The 19,210-nt window shown below is 38.1% G+C and overlaps 1 protein-coding gene across 5 annotated transcripts; it reads right to left on the bottom strand.

Moving 5' to 3' along the window:
- Nucleotides 1-65: 65 nt before the first annotated feature.
- Nucleotides 66-19,110, bottom strand: CSDE1 (cold shock domain containing E1, RNA-binding). 5 transcript variants are annotated; one of them, XM_009331917.1, is made up of 21 exons: nucleotides 19,092-19,110; nucleotides 16,091-16,286; nucleotides 15,863-15,946; nucleotides 13,177-13,375; nucleotides 12,334-12,443; nucleotides 11,889-11,981; nucleotides 11,251-11,348; nucleotides 10,991-11,072; nucleotides 10,507-10,635; nucleotides 10,216-10,341; nucleotides 9,589-9,801; nucleotides 7,635-7,775; nucleotides 7,388-7,546; nucleotides 6,689-6,796; nucleotides 5,648-5,823; nucleotides 5,128-5,240; nucleotides 4,293-4,412; nucleotides 3,881-4,059; nucleotides 2,716-2,879; nucleotides 1,610-1,742; nucleotides 66-1,025 (listed from the first exon to the last, which is right to left on the bottom strand). In XM_009331917.1, the coding sequence occupies exons 4-21, from the start codon at nucleotides 13,373-13,375 to the stop codon at nucleotides 978-980; spliced, it is 2,391 nt and encodes a 796-aa protein (XP_009330192.1). In that variant the 5' UTR covers nucleotides 15,863-15,946; nucleotides 16,091-16,286; nucleotides 19,092-19,110; the 3' UTR covers nucleotides 66-977. The 5 variants fall into 5 exon arrangements, with proteins under 5 accessions (XP_009330192.1, XP_009330193.1, XP_009330190.1 ...); XM_009331918.1 differs by having other exon boundaries at nucleotides 15,863-15,943; nucleotides 16,095-16,286; XM_009331915.1 differs by having other exon boundaries at nucleotides 15,863-16,286.
- Between the last annotated feature and the right edge of the window lie 100 nt (nucleotides 19,111-19,210).

The raw sequence follows: 19,210 nt of genomic DNA, 5'->3' as shown, positions 1-19,210 counted from the left end.
CGGGGAGGGGGACGGGGGAGGGGCAGGGGAAAAAAGCACACAGACATCAACTATTTCACCTTCATGAAAGTCTCAATACAGCTATGGAAAGCCTAAGTATTTATTCTTTTACAGTACACTGGGTGCCGGCTGCAAAAAAGAAAAAAAAAAGTATTCACTTCAGGCACAACTTCTTTCTTTTTAAATTTAAATCAGTAAAAGAAACTGGGTTTAAAGCTGCAGTGTTCTAAGCAGCAGCAGATTTGTGCATTGTTTTAAATATATTTAAATTACCACACTGATGGCACACCTCAGCCTTATGAAATTCTGCACTGCCTGTGTTTCAGAACGCTACAAAAATAAGTCTACCCCAGAAAAAGACTTTCATTGAGCTCTAACAAACTTTGCTGGCTAAAGGACTCAAGTTAAATGAAATATGAAAACACTGGAAACATTTGGCCATCAACTGAAGTTATCTGAACGTTCGCATGGGTTTTGTATCAAGTTGAACTTTCTCTACCCTCATATGGTCCTCAGAATTTGAGCAGAGTGAGCTGAAGTGAGCCTTCCGCTTCCACTTGGAAGGAAAGACATAATGCAATTGAGCACTAAGGCATAGTAATACCTTGGCCAAAATAACAAAGATAAAGCATAGATAGTTGTAGTGCAGAATTCCATAAGGTCTACCAGAGTAGAGCTGTCTATAATGTTTATTCACATAGGCAATGTAGATTTGCAGTTACCAGTTGCGTTAAATGCACCATTCAAAACAAGCTTCTAAAATGTGATACTATAAGGCGCCACCTTAAGTTCTCCAGAATGCAACTGTGCATAATTTTAAAATGGTTTCATAAATTTATTTTAAACATAACATGAGAAGGTGTTAAAACCGGTGTAATAGCTTCTTAGAATTTGGAGGAAGGGATGAATAGGGAGATATTCAGTACCCTTCACCAGCCCCCACCACTCAGTCGTACATCAGGTATGGGTTTTGTGGATCAGTCTATAACACCAGCTTGACGGATCTTTCTCTCTGCACCAAATCCCTGCGAGGAAAACAAAACAAACTTTTAGCTCCAGCATCATGCTTTAAAGCAAACCTGTTCCGTTCCAACCAAGTACAGCATTAGCGCATTTCTAGTTAGCCACATTTGTCTTCAGAAACAGACACAGTAACAAAACACGTTCTGTGGGTTGCTCTTTGTAGTCCTAGATACTTCACAGATTCCAGACACTTTACTCCTCCTGCTTATCAAGTGGCGGCAGAACCTTACGTGAAAGCCAAGTTTAGATAAAGGGATTTCACTGAGAAGGGGAGCAGGAGGTTTATGAAAGAAATAAAACAAATCAAGATAGCCATTATGGGCTAGAACACAACAAGCAATTGGTTGCTTCTATACTGTGTGCTCTTCTGAAAGCACAGCATACAGTGTTGACACAGGGTATAGCGCCCCTGACTTTGCACAAAAATAATCTGATCTCACACAGCAGGTGACTAGTTCACTATGGAATGAAAGCAGACACCATGTTTCAAACAGTTTAGGCTTCCAACAGAGGAAGCAATGTTATGTTATCCAAGTTAAAACACAAACTGCAGTTATTCTGCAAGCTAGCCTTTTATCTTATGTACCTTTGAGTTATCCGGTCCCCTAGGCTGACGAAGAACTGTTAGACGAGGAGCATTGGCATCATCCAGATTAATGCTCTTTAAACGATTAACAAGTCTATCAGGACGTGGAGCAGCAACAGCCTTAGCGCCTTCACTGTAACAGAGTCAACCATACAGAGCAGTGATGACTTCCCAGAGATGGTGTAAGCCACCTAATTTACAGTCACTTTCCCCATTAAGCCATGAGCATAATCTGTCTCATGTGAAAGCGGACCTTCTGGATGACACCATGTATGTCTGCCTCAAAACCATTACTTAAAACACAGGACTCAAATAGCAGTAGCTCAAAACAGTATTCTCAAAAGGGTATTCTTTAGTGAGCACAGGCGTTGAATTTACTCTCGTGCACACATAAGTAGTGTTTCCTACATTTCTGTTCTCTAACTGGAACAGTAAAAGGCTTTCGAGTTGCCAGTACGTAACAGCATAGCATTAACATCTCTGAAGATGAGAACAGAATTTTGAGAGAAAAAATTAAATGCTGGCAATTCTACAGCAACAGGAAGCTATCTCAAGCTTAAGCAAAATCCAAATTGTACAGTTTTCTTCAAAATGTGTAAGTAGCTCGAAAGAAAAAAAAATAAAATACCCATTACCCTCAAAAAAAATCACATACCAAAAAGAAAAGAGTGCCTAACAACATTGTTGTTCTCTTTAAAAATGAAAGTTGCTCTTCAGGAAACAGGTGGAAGCACTATGTACTATGCCGGCCAGAGAGGCCAGCAACTACATAGGAATACCATCAGTTTTCTTATCATTCATTGATTTCTACTTAGAAGGCTGTATCCAAGTTCCTGCTAGGGGGGGGGGGGGGGGAGCTTCTTAAGAACAGATTAAAAGAAGAACAAGCTATCTGTAAATAAGAAAAGCTGAGAGTTCTGCTGTTGCACTGTACTGGACACCCTACAAGTGCTGGCAGTTCTCAGGTGAGAAGCTCTCACTGAAGCCAGCTGAAATTCATAGCTCCCATTCTAGGAACAGCTAGCTCAGTTTAGAAGCAGCATGCACTCCACTACTGCGATGTAGACAGTGTGCCAGATTAAATCACTTTAATTCTAAATCCTCACCAGACACGCCACACATTACAGGCACTGCATTTTCCTGTGCGCTGGTTCAGGATTACCGAGAACTCCACTTCATCCCCAGCCTGTAGTTCCACACCATCCTGAACTTCTTTGACATGGAAGAAGAGCTTTTTGCTGTCACCCACTTCATAGTTAATGAAACCGAACTGAAAACCAACACATCACAAGGTTATTTCTTTCCTCTTGATCCAAACAGATGTAATGACTTACTCATTATTGCAGTTTAACTATTTCTAAGAAAAAAAAAACAACCTCTGAAGTGCCTAATGGAAGTGGAAATGCAATTTCTACACTGAACAGAAGATTCCATCTGGAAACAATACTTCTAGAAGTCTAGGCACTCTTCTTGGGTTTGTAAAGTCACATTTAAACCCCTAGTCTATAGAACAAGTTCTGAAAACTGCCAAAGTGCTGGCAGTTGTATTAAACTGAGAAGAGTGCTGCTGCATGTTCTTTTCTAGGACTCCACCTTAGAAGTTACACAGTAGAAACCACTCCATTTTTTGGCCTGTCACTGGTATAAGTCAGTTACTTCCATTTATCATTTCACTCATGTATAAACCAGCAAAACTCACCTAGCCTCTCCATAAATGACTAGAGCTTAGTGCTGCAGAATAACTATAAAAATAGAAAGCGTTCACAGCACTTAATTTTCTAATTGTTCCGAGATGCAACTACGATCAGCCTTCGCATTTCAGGTGGACTGTAATCATTGACTGCTTAATGCTGTGAAGAAGCTTCTTCTAGAAGCAGGGTACGCGTGGTTTTGTTTCTTTTTTTAAACACACTTTTAATGCCCTGTTCAGCAGAAACTAGTTAGATCAATTTCTAGGACATCTCAAAAACAGGCCTTCAGAATCAACCACGGCAGGAACTGCTGCCCAGTAGTACTGATGTATCAGCACCAAACCAAGTACTGAGTTCACCTTTGCTAAAGTCACATTACACAGGTTTGCATAAGCCAGTACTTGGGTTACACAAACCTGCTTCCCTAGAATCAGAGTACAAAGCAATCCCATCTGTGCACAGCAAGCTTCCTGGATTCAAGTGCTGAAGTGAGCATCTGCTCACTTCTCATCTGCTCTATGCCAAGTCAAGCAGCTATTTCCTATTAACATGCATCGTCTTCATAGCAGCGGTCACTCACCTGATCCTTCACACATTCCACTGTGGCTCTGCGGAACGGTGTGATGTTAACAGCCATTGTCTGCCCATTTTGACCAAGAACACAGAGCTGAAACTTTACTGTCTCTCCCTTTTGCAGACAGTCACCTTTGTTTGCCATTCCAACAATTCCAAACGGATAGACCTCTCCTTTCATCTCACCTAGAGGGGGGAAAAGTACAAGACAGAATTGAGAGGCATCCTTTCCTATCTGAGGGCATTCAGAATTTATTTCCAATATTAGAAATTATACTTTTACTGTCAGCTTAGTAGTATAAATACAGTCTGTTGTGTGAATATAATCCTCAACACCTCTATTTAGAGTTTATTAGACTTCTACGGTTCCTGTGCGTTTGTGAAAGGAACACTTATAATTTAAAAGCAACAAATCTTACCATCCTCCATGACTTCAATCATGCCCTGGTATTCAGTTTGTGTGGGATCTACACTCCTTAAAGGACGAATTACTTTACCAGAGTAAACAGTTGGATCAGCTTCTTCAGTGATACCATTCACTGAAAAGAAACAGACAGTGCAAGAACAGGATGTTCTAGTCATACTTTATTTTAAAAAGAATTAATAAGTGATTCAGATTGATCAGGAGCCAATAGTTTGCACTGCAAAACACCTAAGGCAGTGCACTCTATCACCCAGTAAAACTGGAACAGCTTTAACACAGCAATAAGTAATGATAGCTTTTTTAATCAAGACTACACTGACAGTTCAAACATGGAAGTGGAAAAACATTAGTTTCTCATGAAACGAGAGGCCATGGAACTTGCAAAGCAAATCGAAGTATTTTACTTCTCTTCCACTGCATTCCCATTCCCTGCTCACTTTAATCATTCAATTAAGTATGCATTTTTTCCCCCCAAGTCCTTCATACCCGCGTCTGCATTCCTCCTGCAATTTTCCTTCTGTGAGGTACAGCACAACTAGTACAATTACTAATTTGGCTAGTTCTGCCACTAGGTCTCTCCTTAAAACCCTCCAATTGAAGAGGATGGAGCACAGAAAAGGTCCAAAGAGTTGCTACTGTCTACAGGACTGTTGGTCTGCACTTGTCTGTTCTCTGGAAACAGAGGCAACAGCTTTCAGGAAACCAACGACCACCACATTAAGCATCGTCCGCTTGGTCTAAGCTCCAACTGTAAATAGATTATTAACGAACTTTATCCATCAGCACCTGCCAAGAGCATTGCAAGCACAAAATACCAGGTACAGTCTTACCTGCATGTGTTTTGTTGACCTTTTCTGCACTAACTTTGTTTCCTTTGCCTTTTGACAAGCTGTATTCAACAGTGTCTCCAAGTTCCAGGCTATCAATATCACCACAGTATTCACTACAGGAATAGAATTATGTACAGTCTTCCTTTAGTTACATGACAACAGTGATGCTCATCCAACACTTACATAAGTTGATCAGAAACCATTTAACTAGCTCAGCACCTCACATTTTCAAGAAATCCTCATTCAAGAAAGTGAAGCATTTCAAATATATAATACAACTGTATTTCTAGGCCTGGAATTCAGAGGCATAGAACACCAAGACTGCTAACGGAAAAGCCCGAACCAGTCCAGCAGAGATAACAAATGGAACCTGAGACACCTAAACACACATATATATATATGTGTGTGTGTGTGTGAAGTCCAAATGGGTTTAACAGTCAACCCTACCAAACTCCACCCCCCCCACCCAACAAAACCACAGGCACAAACACATAATAATAATAATAAAATTGCCATTCACCTGTAGTGGAAAAAGATCTCCTTATCATGATTGGCTGTTTCAATAAATCCAAAGTTATCTTTCAGGGCTGCCACATATCCCAAAAGCCTCTTAGAGCTGTAATTGCGTCCTAGCATTCTGACAGAAACAGCTGTTTGCAGACCAGTTCTCTTCACTTCACAAACACTGAACTCAACCTGTTGAAGAGGAGCGTATCAATACTAGATAGAAAACAAACAAACAAACCACAACCACCAAAACCATGACTACCAACAAAAAAAGAACCAAACTGAAACAACTCATTTCAAAGCTGTGTAGCTCTAATCAATATCTAGGCTCTCCAGGCAAGTAATTTTCTAGCCACTGCTCTCCCAGAAACATCTGTCAGTCATTGGCATTTACAACATTCCAAAGAGTAGCAGTCACACCAGTGACATCTGCAAGGTAAGCCAGCCTCTAGTACTCAGCTTCTTGTACCTATTAAAGATGAGAATCTTTCTGTTTATGTGATTTGCCTCCTTTCACTACACTGACCACCAGTGGCCCACAGTACCTAGCTTTGCTCACTTGTTTCAGATTTTCAAAAACAGTAATCAGTGCCTTCCTAGCATGGCTCCTGAACACTGACAGTTTTTAGGCTGCTCTTCCAGGTCTCCGAGCTCTTTCTCCCTTTCCATTGTCTCTCAGGCTAATTTGCTCGTAAGGGTATGTTCTCCCTCTTCAACGTTAATCTCAAAGTCTTTACGCTAATTTCCTCTTGATTATTCACAAGCGGAGTCCACTGTCTTAATGATAAGAATTCCTTGTTTAAAAAGCATCATTTACATACTAAGACACTTTTTTCATATATGTATCACCAGGTTTTAGGATATTTTTCTTAGTTATACAGAAGATTAAGCCACTCAAACCTAGAACAGAGGAAAAGAAATGGGTGACATCACACAGATGCCTTGTCCTTCATTTGTTCTCAGAGGGAGAACAAATCCAGTAACAAGGCAAAGAGAAGCTCACATCTCACAATGCACAGAAAATATTTCCCAATGGTATACTTAGTTATATTGCCTTATCTCCTATCTGGGGATTAGCAGATCCTTCCACGTCCTTGGCCTGGTAAGGAATGGTCAGTTTTACTCCACAGTCATCATAAACAATTATTCCATCCTCAGCTTCCTAAAAACAAGACATCAGAATTCAGCAATCAGTGTCTTATTTGTAAGCGAACAAGATTACTACATACAATTAAAGCACTGCTCATTTGAGCCACAGTGGTTTTACAGCAACTGCTCAGTAACTGGTGAAAAACACAACAAAGCAATCAACTCTGAGTAAGAAGCTTTAAATGATATTAGACAATATTTTTAAAGGAAAGAAAGTATTACCACCATTTCCAGTTAAGTATTTATTGAAAGCTTAATTATTCTGGCATTGTTTAAAACAGCATGACAAAACAACAGAGGTTCCCCTCTAGCCCTAGAAACTTAATTTTAACCAATTCTATTAGCATCTTATGTAGTAGGAGGTAGAACCATCAAGTTCTTGGAAATTATCCTCAACAACATGATCATTAATGATGCTTTTATTATCTTGTTTCACACAAGTTAGTCTTCACTGACTGCTGTCATTAGCTATTCAATGTAGTTCACATTTATACAGGATGAACAGTGCTTCAAAAAGTTGAATTACAGATCTTAAGGAAGCAGCCTCAGTCTCCAAAGCCAGGAACATTGAACAGGTACTTCACAAGTAGAAGAGCAGCATTACCTTCTCTTTGCCTTTATTTGGGCTAGTGGCTTTGGCTGGAGTGGCTTCTTTGTCTATAGTGCCCACAAAACGGTGATCTGATTGGGTGTGGAAAGAAACCGTGCCCTTTGGAAGTTTTTTAATCCTTATAGCATGATTTCTTTGAGCAGACAACATATCCTGAAAAACAAGATCGATCAGATTTTAGACAGACTGCAGATAATTTCTTTAAAAACCAAGATTTTATAAAAGTATTAAGCTCACTTACAGGAACGACAGTAAACTCTACTTCATCAGAAATATGGAGTTGATTTCCATCCATAATTTCACTGAAGTGAAAGAACATGCGAGCATCCCGGTCCACACATTTAATGAAGCCAAAGCCATCTCTCATTGCTGCAATCACACCCTGAGAATAGTCAAACGGACAATTACAGTTTTACTACCGCTATGCGACATCTGTCTGCAGGTACTCCACATCTGTCTGTGGAGTATGTAATAATCTGAACACAAGGCCTGAATCCTATGAAAACACTTCTTGGTTTATGCAATATGCTTCCTTGCAAACTGTAGTGCTAATGGCTATGGTCAACCTGAAATGCAAACAAGTTGTACTTACCTAGTTTCTCAACTTAATTTCTTATGAAGTGGAAAAGATTAATTTAAGTCATTAACAAGAAGGACTACAGTTAAAGAACCTGACGTTACTACTACACATAGAACACAATCTTGAAGGGGGTAACTCTACAAATACATGCATCATCTATACAAGTATATAATACATACATGAACACACACAGAACATAAAAGAACGTATGTAAACAGGAAATAAAACCAGTGGTTGGAGGGAAGTTTAAGAGAAAACCCATCAGATTTCCAGACACAAATGAAGAAATTAAAAAGCTTTCTTACAAAGAAGTTTGTTAAGACTATCATATTTATGGGTGTATATTATGGTAAACATGTTACATAATATTTTAGTGGCCTTCCTGGTAACCCATAGAAATGGAATGCTGAATGCTAAACAGAATATACTGTGCCCCATCAAATGCCAAAAAAATCCATTTCTCACCCTGACCTTTGGGTTAAAAAAAAAAAAAAAAAAAAAAGGCTCCATAAAGTTGCTGAAAGAGTTCATTACTCAAGTTAGGAAGAACTAGTACCAGATCATGCCAGAGGTATTGAGCAAGACAGAATTCATGAATACATTCAGTTCAACCCCGTTACTACAGAGCCTTTAGCAAGTCTCAGGGAAGGCTTATAGGATTTGAATGACAATGCAAAGATACTTTCCACCTTTAGGAACATTCCTCTCATATAGCTTTCACAAGCTCAGGAAAATCAGCTAACCTTTCTAGAAGCGGCCAATACTTGTCACCTCAATGACAGCTCAATTCAGGCAGGCAAATGTATCTAGCCAAAGTAGAAATATAAGAAGTCTATAGGATAGAATGCCAAAAACTGAGAGGCTGAAGTCAAAGTTCAGTGGTTTTCTTAAAGCAAAGGGTCCCTAATTCACAGCACACTGATGTGATAGCACTGTAATTGGACTCCAATTGAAAAGGAAGGCAAACTACAGTCTAGTTGGAACAGAACCAACATTCCAAATTACAGGAATGAAAGATATTCTTTAATACTGATTAGCACATCCATCTTAGTCCCTGTAATCCTCAAAGATTTTTTTCTATGTGATAGAACGCAGCTCTTTACCATCCTTCTGCTGGACCCTCAGAGAGAGAGATATTGGCCAAAAACCATGAAATCCAAAAGCTGCACACAGTACCTCCTCTGAATCTTACGACTTTTCACTACCTGAACCAGAGTAGCCCCCGGTTCTTCCAGTTTTCCGAAGGAACATGAGTAGTTACCTATTTAGACTCAAGCATGTGAATTTTTAAACTAACAGTTCAAGATTGCATTCATTCTCTGTCTGCTATAACCAGCTAGCAATCCAATCCAAGAGGGCCAATTAAGGTCTAATTTTCTAATATGATTTCATTTACTTAGTAGTTAACTTATTCTTTTAAAGGAAAGATGCACAGCATTAATTCTGAACTTTATACCATTTAAGCACTTTGAAGTGTACATCAGAGGACTGAATTTCAGAAAAGGCAATGGAAGACACTAGTGATTTTTACATTAAGTTATTGTTTAAGACAAAACCCCCATGTTTTACTTTCATTTCCCCTCAAGAATTAAAACTTTTAAAGATAGATACTTGCCATTTCCCTAGTTTCATTAGTAAACTGGAAAGTATTAGGGAGAACCTCAATATTGGTGGCTCGTTCCAGTTTGTCACGTCTGTCTGTTGAAATATTGAATCGAACGTGGTCACTTTCCAGCAAGGTCACCTTGGATTTTGTATCTTTGTCTCCAAATGGAAGTTCTTTAGGAATCACGAAGTCAACTTTGATGCGGCCAGGTAATGGATCGCTCTAGCAGACACGAAACCCAACAGAAAAAGTTAGTTCACCTACAAGACTCAGCATAACTGCAGACAGACAGAATAGCTGGCAGAAATACTAATGCTAACAGAAGTATGGATGACACCAAATGCCTGTTGAACTCAGACCACGATGCTTCATTTCTACCACTCCCGATTTGTAATTTACTGTCCATAGCCAAATGCAAGATAGCTTTTGTTGGTGGTGGTTGGGTGTCTGGGGGTTTTTTTGTTTTGTTTTTAAGCACCAAGCATGTATTGCCAAAGAAATTTCAAGAATTAAACTTATAACCATACTTATGCAGCAGACTGTTACAGGGAAAGGGGAACATTTTTACTGTTTGACTGGAATTCAATACAATCAATACAACATTTCACATAAACTTAACTGAATACTGAAATTCACCTGGTTTTTGCTGGGTACTTTCGGAATTACTTTGGTTACAGTTCCTTCAAAATGTTCAATGCTGATGTCTTCAAAAATGACAGTTCCTTGAGGCAGCAGTCTAACATCTGTTGCCACTTCTTTACCCTAAAAGCACAAAATCAGTCAAATACCCATAGAGAAGAGGTAAGGCAGCAGACATTTTCCAATGAACCTCCTCCCCCTCTTTTTACAAGTGAATTTGAGAAAACAGACAGCTGTCCAGTTATGCCCTAGGATCTTGTCTTCAGTTTTTACTGGATTTCATCTTACATTTCTGTCTTTGATTGTAAACTCCACATCATCACCAGGCTGTAAGGCTTCTAGGTCACCTTTAAATTCACTATAGTGAAAGAATATCTCCTTCACGACATCACCCCTCTCAATAAATCCAAAGGCTTCCTAAGAACAGAACAAAGTGTTTAATAAATTGCCTAGTCTCTTAACATACCAAGACAAAATTTTACAGGTTCTATCAAACACAATGAAAGACTATGACATACCAGTATAGCAGGCTTATGAGTGCACACAGCTAACAGACTACCACAAGAAATATATAAACGGAAATAAATGGGACTTCCTTGTTAAGAACAGTATTAGAATCAAAGATTAGCTGTTTAAACCATTTCGCCCAGTTTACACCCACAGCTCCAAACTGTTAATAGCTCTTAATGCCCTAAATATATTACTTATAACACCACTTTTCAGAACAGCATTTCTTTTTCAAATGAAACTTTAAAGCTAAAGCATCACTTACTTTCATGGCACAGACTACTCCTTGACAGCGGGCTTGTTTCTTTTTTAATAGCATAATGTTACGAGCACTTACAGCACCAGTACTAGAGGGGAGGAAAAAGTAAACAGAGCAAACCTGAAACAACTCAAAACTATATACTAAGATTATATTTTCATAATATAATGACATTACATAATGTCATTTCAGTTCTTGGAACAGGCATGAATTGCTGCCCGACTACTAAAACAAAGTATGAAGTCAGAAAAGCAATACCAACTTACTGTTTATTTGTATCAATTACAAAGTTTATTTTATCTCCTGTTTCCAGCTGTACATTTCCTTCAACGTCCTCCGGGGTGTAAGTCAGGTAAAATACTTCCTGTAAATTAACATTGACTAATATTAGTCTATTTGCAGAATAGTTGTTTCAAAGAAAGATTAACACAGTTTTGTTTAATAACAGTATCTGCTAGTAAAGAAATTAATTTAGTGAGAAAATCAAAAATGGTCAAACATGCATGCAAAAACATTCTTTTTTCCATGGTGGTGTTTTGATGAGTTTGTAACAAGCAACTTAAGTTGAAAGGTTTGTACATGACCATCTTTAAACGTCAATTTCTAAACTTTAAAAGTTCAAGATAAGGATACATGAGCATTACATAACCCAGCTTCATTAAGTTTTAAAAGAGAAAAAAAAACTATTTGGCTCTATATAAAGTTCTCCATAGATATAAGCAAGCAAGCTGCCAAATTAACATTTCTGTTTGTAGTAATTACCAAAGCATGCTTTTTTTTTTTTGGCCAAGAACTACAGTTCTTTGCAGTGTCAACTGTCTACATTAAATTGTGTCAATTTTTTTGCTCATAGACCAAGAGTGATGGATCAGTGAAGAGTTCAAGTAAAATATGTAAGCTTTACCCCATTACGTTCGTAGCATACACTCCCTGTTGGACTCTGACCCGGGGCAGCTGGAGATTTACTCTCTAAATTGTGAGGAACAGCACACACAACCTACCAGTCAAAAAAAAAAAATCCATTGCTAGTCATTTCAGGAGCAGCATTGTTGAATACAAAATGAATCTCGGCTTCCTCTACTATACACTCAGGGATGCACTTCTAGTGTAACTCAACAGGGAAAGCCACACTGAAAAGTTTCAGTCTTACAGAACACCTGTTGACTCCAAGAACTGTCTGGAGCTAAGTAAGAGCTCAAACTGAACCTCTGAATTTTTACCAGAACAACAAAAATATATTTCAGTGTAACTGAATACTGCATGTAGTTAATATGCATGCTAAATGAATCTAGCCTTCTGTACTGGAGTAAAGGATAGAAATTATGCATGTATAGAAAACAGGCACTAACTTGTCCATTTATTCGTTCTTCAGGTAATATTTCTGGTTTTATCTTCACCAATTTAATAGCAATGGGTTTTCCAGTTCGGCGATCAGAAGACACTTCAAACTCAACATCGTCTACAAGACAATCAAACATGATAATGGCATCACAGAGTTTTGTTTAGGTTGGTTGTTTTGGGGTTTTTTTTAATCACCAAATGGTTACATTTGATAATTCACTGCTTATAGCCAAACACAACAAAGTAAAACTCAGGTGCTTTTGTTACCAAGGAAGGACACTCTATTTGCAAATATTTCTCTGGTTATTCTGCTTATTCACTCCTGTTGCTAATGAATTATTCTATTGTGATGGCTTGCCCCTCAATAATTCCCTCCCCCTGCCCCACTCACTATACAGCAGACTTCACACTGAAGTTCAGACAACGTAACATATGCCATTAAACTGTTTAGAAACTTCACTGCCACATTAATTAGTAGCATGAAGTAGCAGCCTCCCCATTCTGAAAAACAACTGGCCATCTTCAAACTAATTTTTAAAAAAGAAATACTGAGTACATGCGGTATGTTTTTCCATAGTCTAAGCACTTGCTTCCATCTCAGTTATAAAAGTTTGACCTAACACCGCACCTTTTCCAGAATGGCCAAAATTCTATTAATACAAGCTGCACAAAGCTTAAGTGCTGTAAAGGTCTCTCATCGGGAGTGGTACGTTATTAATTCAATTGTCTCTTTAGCCCATCAGAAGCAACAGCATGCATCTGTTCATGCCACAAGATAAAAAGATTTTCTATGGCAAGTGAAAGAGACTGGTCTTCACTCAGTCAAGAAGCTCTGAAAGTTGCCTAATTACCTCCTACTTTGAGCTCCTGTAAGTTGCCATTATACTGTGAACAGTGGAAGAACAGTCTAGCTTGCCGTTCTGAACACTGAATGAATCCATAAGAGGTCAGCAGTTTTTCTATAACCCCAGTCTCACGTAGCGCTGCCGAAGTACCATTGGGGTACCCGTTGTGTCCATTGTTGTGGAGCAGGTTTGGATCAAAGCTCATCTGTTTAAAAGAAAGCCGGGGGGGGGGGAGCAAAAAACACTACTTAAAACAAGTCTCCTTTCTCCATGCCCACATAACAGAATAACAAACACAAAGAGCTTGTGAAAGTTACTGTAAGAAGCAAATTCTAACCATTTTTAAAATAGAGTAAGAACATCAAAATAGTCAAGCTTTTGTAAAACAATAATGCTTAAAATTTAGACAGGCAACATATTTATCAAATAGGCCAGAAATACAACACTGAAATAAAGCTTGCTTAGACCAAAACAAACTGCTGACTCTCAAGTATTATACCTGAAAGTACTCCCACATTCACTATTTCACATCAGAGCCTGAAAATATTTAAAGTATCTGCTCTTCCAAATTAAACAGGTAATTCAGAAAGTGCAACAGTTATCAACCAACAGAATTACGTTCACATCCCTGCAAAGTTTGTCCCTAGTTTGTCTGTTCAGTCTTTCATACTAAAAAAATGGTTTTAAGTATTTAAACATTTTTGCACAGTTACGGAATTAATACCCAAAATTAAACTAACATTTCTGTGGCATAGGAGCTCAAGCGCTAGAGAAACTGAGGAAACTTGAAAACAGCATTAAACTAAAAGAAGTTGAAGCTGTAATGAACTGTTAAATTAACTTGAACCCATGAAAACCTTTTTTTTTTTTTTTGAATGGGGTGGAGGGGTGTGTCTTGTCTTTTCAAGGTACAGACTCAATATTGAAACATTCACAAGGCCCTTTACTAACTCACTGGCTTTTTGATGTGCAAGTTTCATTTTTAAAGCAAGCCATTTCCATTTACAGGTTAGCAATTAAATCTGCTGAAATTTATTACACCACACCAAACACTTTATTTCAAGAAAGACTACTGAAGCAACCCTCCCCAAACAGTCAATGTTCATCTTAGAATACAGTATTGGAGGGTTTTATTTGCTGCCGTCTCCAGAGTATTTATTTTGGAAACAGAATGAGACTGTGTCTGTTCTCTGCTTTCTTGTTGCATCAAGCAGAAGGGATTCAAAATTAGTCAGCAATACATTTAGTGGAGATAAAAGGTGTCTGAGCAACTTGTAAAATGGTCATGCTTCTTAATCTAATACAGACATTGAGTTACTCAACGTATTAAAAGGTATAGTTACAGCACTTCTTATTATGCTGTTTGGAAATCAGTTTAGAAGTTATCAAAGAGCATCACTTCAACATATGAACCCCCACCTTTTGAGGAAGGCAACCCCTAGGACATTCCATACACAAGAAGATGCCCTTGTGGGAAGGCAACAGATGAAGTGTTTGATTTTAAGCCATTCTAGAATTTGAAATACTTTTCAAAAATAAATTGGTCCTGCAAGTAGGGTGGCTAGGGAAAAGGAAAATGATATATTATTATACCTTTTCCCAGGAGAATAATAGCCAAGACCATTAATCCATTCTGAAAGCTCAAATCAGTGTGACAAATGCTTTTTGTGAGTCATTTACAAAATGGCCACTTCACATCTCTGATACAAGGTAAGTACACAAACACACATACACCTCTGCCACAGACGTTAAGTAACAGACTACTACTAAAGGTGCATCAGATACAGAAAATGAGAAAACTCTACCTAAAAATCAAGTTCAGAATAGCCTATCTTAGTATTAGAAAACCACACTGTTGTAATCTCTGGCTCAAGGACTACCATTGTATGATACCGTTTGAACAGTTTGAGTTTAAAGGAGTATTAGTAGTATAGCACAAAGAACTCATCATCAGTCATCTAAAGCCTGACAACTTAAGTTCAAACAAAGATACACTCCTCAGGGTGGCACTAAAATTTGCTGTAGAGAGAAAGTTACATGATAATATCAGCAGCCTTTCCAGATGCTTGTCATATTCCTATACCTGTTCAAACACAATGTTATAACAGAGCATAACAAAAATCAAACCCAACGTCCATTTATACATATCACCAGGAGTATTGTCATAAAACTTTAAGAAACTTCTAGTTATTACTAGGCTACAACCTATTAATGTACAAACAAGACTTGCTTGCACCTACAATATAATGGTTATATACTGGACCACGACGATTACCTGACTGTGCTGTCCACTGCCAACAGTTCACTCCCAACAGTTGACTTTTAACACAGCTGACCTGTCAGTTTACAAGAACCATGAACCCCACTAATACAAGTACTCAGAGGAAGAAAAAAAACCCGTGCAGTAAGATTTAAAGATGACTGAACAGAGGTTATTTGAAAAAAGGGATTGGAACCACAACACTACCATTACTAGAAGAGAGAAACGTTAATAACCAGCTCTCCAGGGTTATAAGTATTGTTAAATAGAACCATATTGCAGGTACTATTAATTTGTAGTACTACTATTAAACCAACATAACAGCAAAGAACTGCTAAAAAATCCTAACAAAACCCACATCCTTCTGTTGACAACTTGTTTCCTATTAAGTTTAGAAATATATATAACTCTTTATATAACACATGCACCAACCTCGCAGTGATATTCAAATATTGCACTTTCAGTAGTATTAGCCGATTCTTCTGTTTCAGCACAAGTTTCTAAGGATGAAGACTGCTATTATTAAAAAAAAAAGAAAGAGAGAAAGAGAGAGAGAAAGAAAAAAGATAGCAAGAGAACGTGATCTATCAAGCTAATAGAGAATACAAGTGCTGCTGCCCTGGGCAGTTTCAATACAGCACTGGAGAAAACAAAGACTACTAGCAGCGTTGGGACGTGCTCTTTTGAAGCTGTTGAGTAGGCACAAACTTCTTGTTTCAGATCAAGCCTTGTATCTTCAGTGTAAGTTTCCTCTTCTTTGGTCTTGAGTTGTTGTTACAATGCGGTATATTCTTTTCCTGATCTGAACTTGAAGCAGCAGTTTCAGGTGGTAAATTCTGTTCTGTTCCACTTCATACTGGAGAAATGAAAAAGACACACACTAAGTATCAATTTAAAAGAGATTATACAATCAGTCCTAGGTGTTCCTACAAACAGGTCCATTTCCTCTACCTTAATACTCTAGGTTTGATCCATGCTAGGAAAGACTGTTTTACAGATATATTTGCCATTCCCATTTTCAGTTTTCTTTTCCAAGGAACTCTACCTCCAAGCCAGCGATATGGTATTTCCAACTTTAAACTCTTCAAATGCAGTTATGCATTTCAGGAAAGGTCCCAGTTTGTACAATTAAAACAGCAACTTCATTTTGATGAATAGCAGCATCATTTAATGCAAGTCTTAGTCCTCCTATCAATAACTTTATATGGGTGCTGTCTCATAATTTAATTAATAAGTGCTTGCACAGACCTTCAGAGTAGCAATAGGGTGTATATGTGGGGGGGAATTGGAATTTCCTGATAATTTTTGTTCCAAAAGTTAAGTCAAGGACTAGCAATACTTGAAGCACCTTTAGCTTTGTATAAAAATAAACAAACTTCTCAATTATACGTACAGATGCTGTATGTTCTACACAGACCATATGCACCCTGGCATAGCATGTAAAATAACTACAGAGCCATTTTCTGGACTTCTTAAAACAGTATCTGCAAAATGTTGATGACATATATAAAATATTTGTGTAGATAACATAACAGAGAAGCTTCTCTGCAACAGTAAGTAGATAATAATCCTCTCCTGAAGTTTTCCAGTACCACTTTGTTTTCATGAGAAAACGGTTTAGACAAACTGCTACCTACCACATAAAACTGAAACCTTATAGAAACAGAAGCTTTTTTTGAAAAGAAATAAAATCAAGTTTTGATTTGCGTTTGTTGCTTCCTCAGTAGATATAGAAAAAAAAGGGGAGGAGATTTTTGTGGACAAAAGCTGCTAAGAAGCAACACACCTATGAATAAACTAGCGTGTTATGCAGTAATCTAAAGGCATGAAGCATCAGAGCACAACTTTCCCCCAAGTCATTCCCCAAGTCCCACACCAAATGAGCAAAAATATGGACAAAGCCTGTTTCTCCATTGTAGTGGAAAAGTGAATTTCACAATTTACACTGAGCTTTGAATTCCCTTTAGTGAACTTTAAAGAGTCAACTTAAGTGACTGAAACGTGAATGCAAAGACATTTAACTCTCATCACAGTGAAAATGCTGACTGCAGTCAGCTATTACAAATAAGAACTCTAAACCCTAAAAGCACACAATGGCTGTATGCAAACTCATCACCCAGTTTTCAGAGAAGTTTGTATTTCAATGACCTGTCCTCCAGATGAAGGATCTTCCTTTAGTCACCACTCTGAAAAACTTTCGGCTGAAATAAGTTTTCTTGTCAGACCATTACACATACATGAATGAGACTAAATAAGAAACTGGATGAGGGCAGTACAAACCAGTATCTGGTATAGAAGGCTTGCAGCGAAAGATTCAATAAGAAAATATAAATCTGAAGACACAAAGCTATTGCAAAAATAACAGGATCACCAGACTTTTCACATACCTCCGTATTAGATTCAGGCAACTGTTACCACAATCTCTTTTAGGATAGTATTCTTTTTTCGACAGCATTTCAGATCTCAAATGAGCATCCCCCCAACCAAGTTCAGGAGGAATGAAGCAGGCATACACTCTATCACAGGAACTGCACAGAGACACTTAGAATCTTCTTATTCATGTACTTCTCTCTCATCTAATTAGACTAATATTTATTAGAGTTCTACTAGAGCTGTAACTTGTATCATATTACCTTTCTCATTTTTCTGGGCATAGAATATATTACATTTTCATAGAATAATCAAAACACCTCTTCTGCCCAAAGATGACTAAAGCTAATTTGTTATGTCATGAAACAAGGCATAAGCTTTTCCCTTAAAAGCCAGTTCGATTTCATAACAAGATTGGTTTACTACACTTAAGTTGTTAAAAAAAAGGGGGTTGTCAAGCAAGCCTAACTCAAGTAAAAAAAAAACTCTCACTGTGTGTGTCTGCCTCAAATTCTTTACTTTTTAATTCAGCTACTATAAATACTCCTCCAAATGGTAAACACCCTAAGCAGCTGCCCAGCCCCCAAGTCACACTGGGTTCTGCATTTGTATATATATTCAGCTGAAAGGATTAATGCAAAGACAGGGAAGAGCTCTACAAGTCCTGTTATTGAAGTTTTTCAGATGCAGATTTTGCTAAATGACAGTAAGTCACATAAAGCTGTTCAGAGCTAGAAACCATCTATACAGCCTAACAGTAGAACTTGCCAGATTACACTGTTTTGTTTACCATTTTCTTCACAAAAAGAGGTAACTGCAAGAACACGTATTTTACTGGATTAGAACATGTGCTTCTAGAAATATCATCTCTTACATGACTAAGATCAAACTTAATAAAGATAAAACTTTATATTTTCAGTAGGCATGCACAACATAGCTATTAAATGATACTTGGAGATAAAGCTATTCCACGTCTTTTCAGATTAATATCAAAAAGCAGTACCGAACACTAGCTCTTGAGCACCCCAACCAATACATGACAGCTACAAGATGAGCTACTAACATTCACTAGATTAGTGAAGTCACTTTTACATCAAAAAAATACATCTATGGGGAGGAAAAAAAAGTTAAAGAACTTCCAAGAACGTCTGTAAAGGTATATATACATGTAGAATCATTTAAAAAAAAAGAATCGTAACAACAAAAATCCGTTTTCTTTTAATGGGTCTGGACTTTGGGGAAGAGCCCTGTGCTTGCTATTAATCCAGAGAACAGAAAATTGGACCCAGACCGATAGAGACTCGTCGCAGGCCTTCAGGAGGGGCCTGCGGCACAGCAAGCTCCGAGCGCCCGGCGCGGCCCTCCCCTGTTCACAGCGCTGCAGCAAGATGGTGGCCGTGGAGCGGAGTC

Source organism: Pygoscelis adeliae, unplaced genomic scaffold, assembly GCF_000699105.1.
Source record: "Pygoscelis adeliae isolate BGI_AS28 unplaced genomic scaffold, ASM69910v1 Scaffold189, whole genome shotgun sequence".
NCBI classification, from domain to species: Eukaryota; Metazoa; Chordata; class Aves; order Sphenisciformes; family Spheniscidae; genus Pygoscelis; species Pygoscelis adeliae.
Note: the sequence above shows the minus strand (reverse complement) of the source record. Positions and strands in the feature narration are given on the sequence as shown.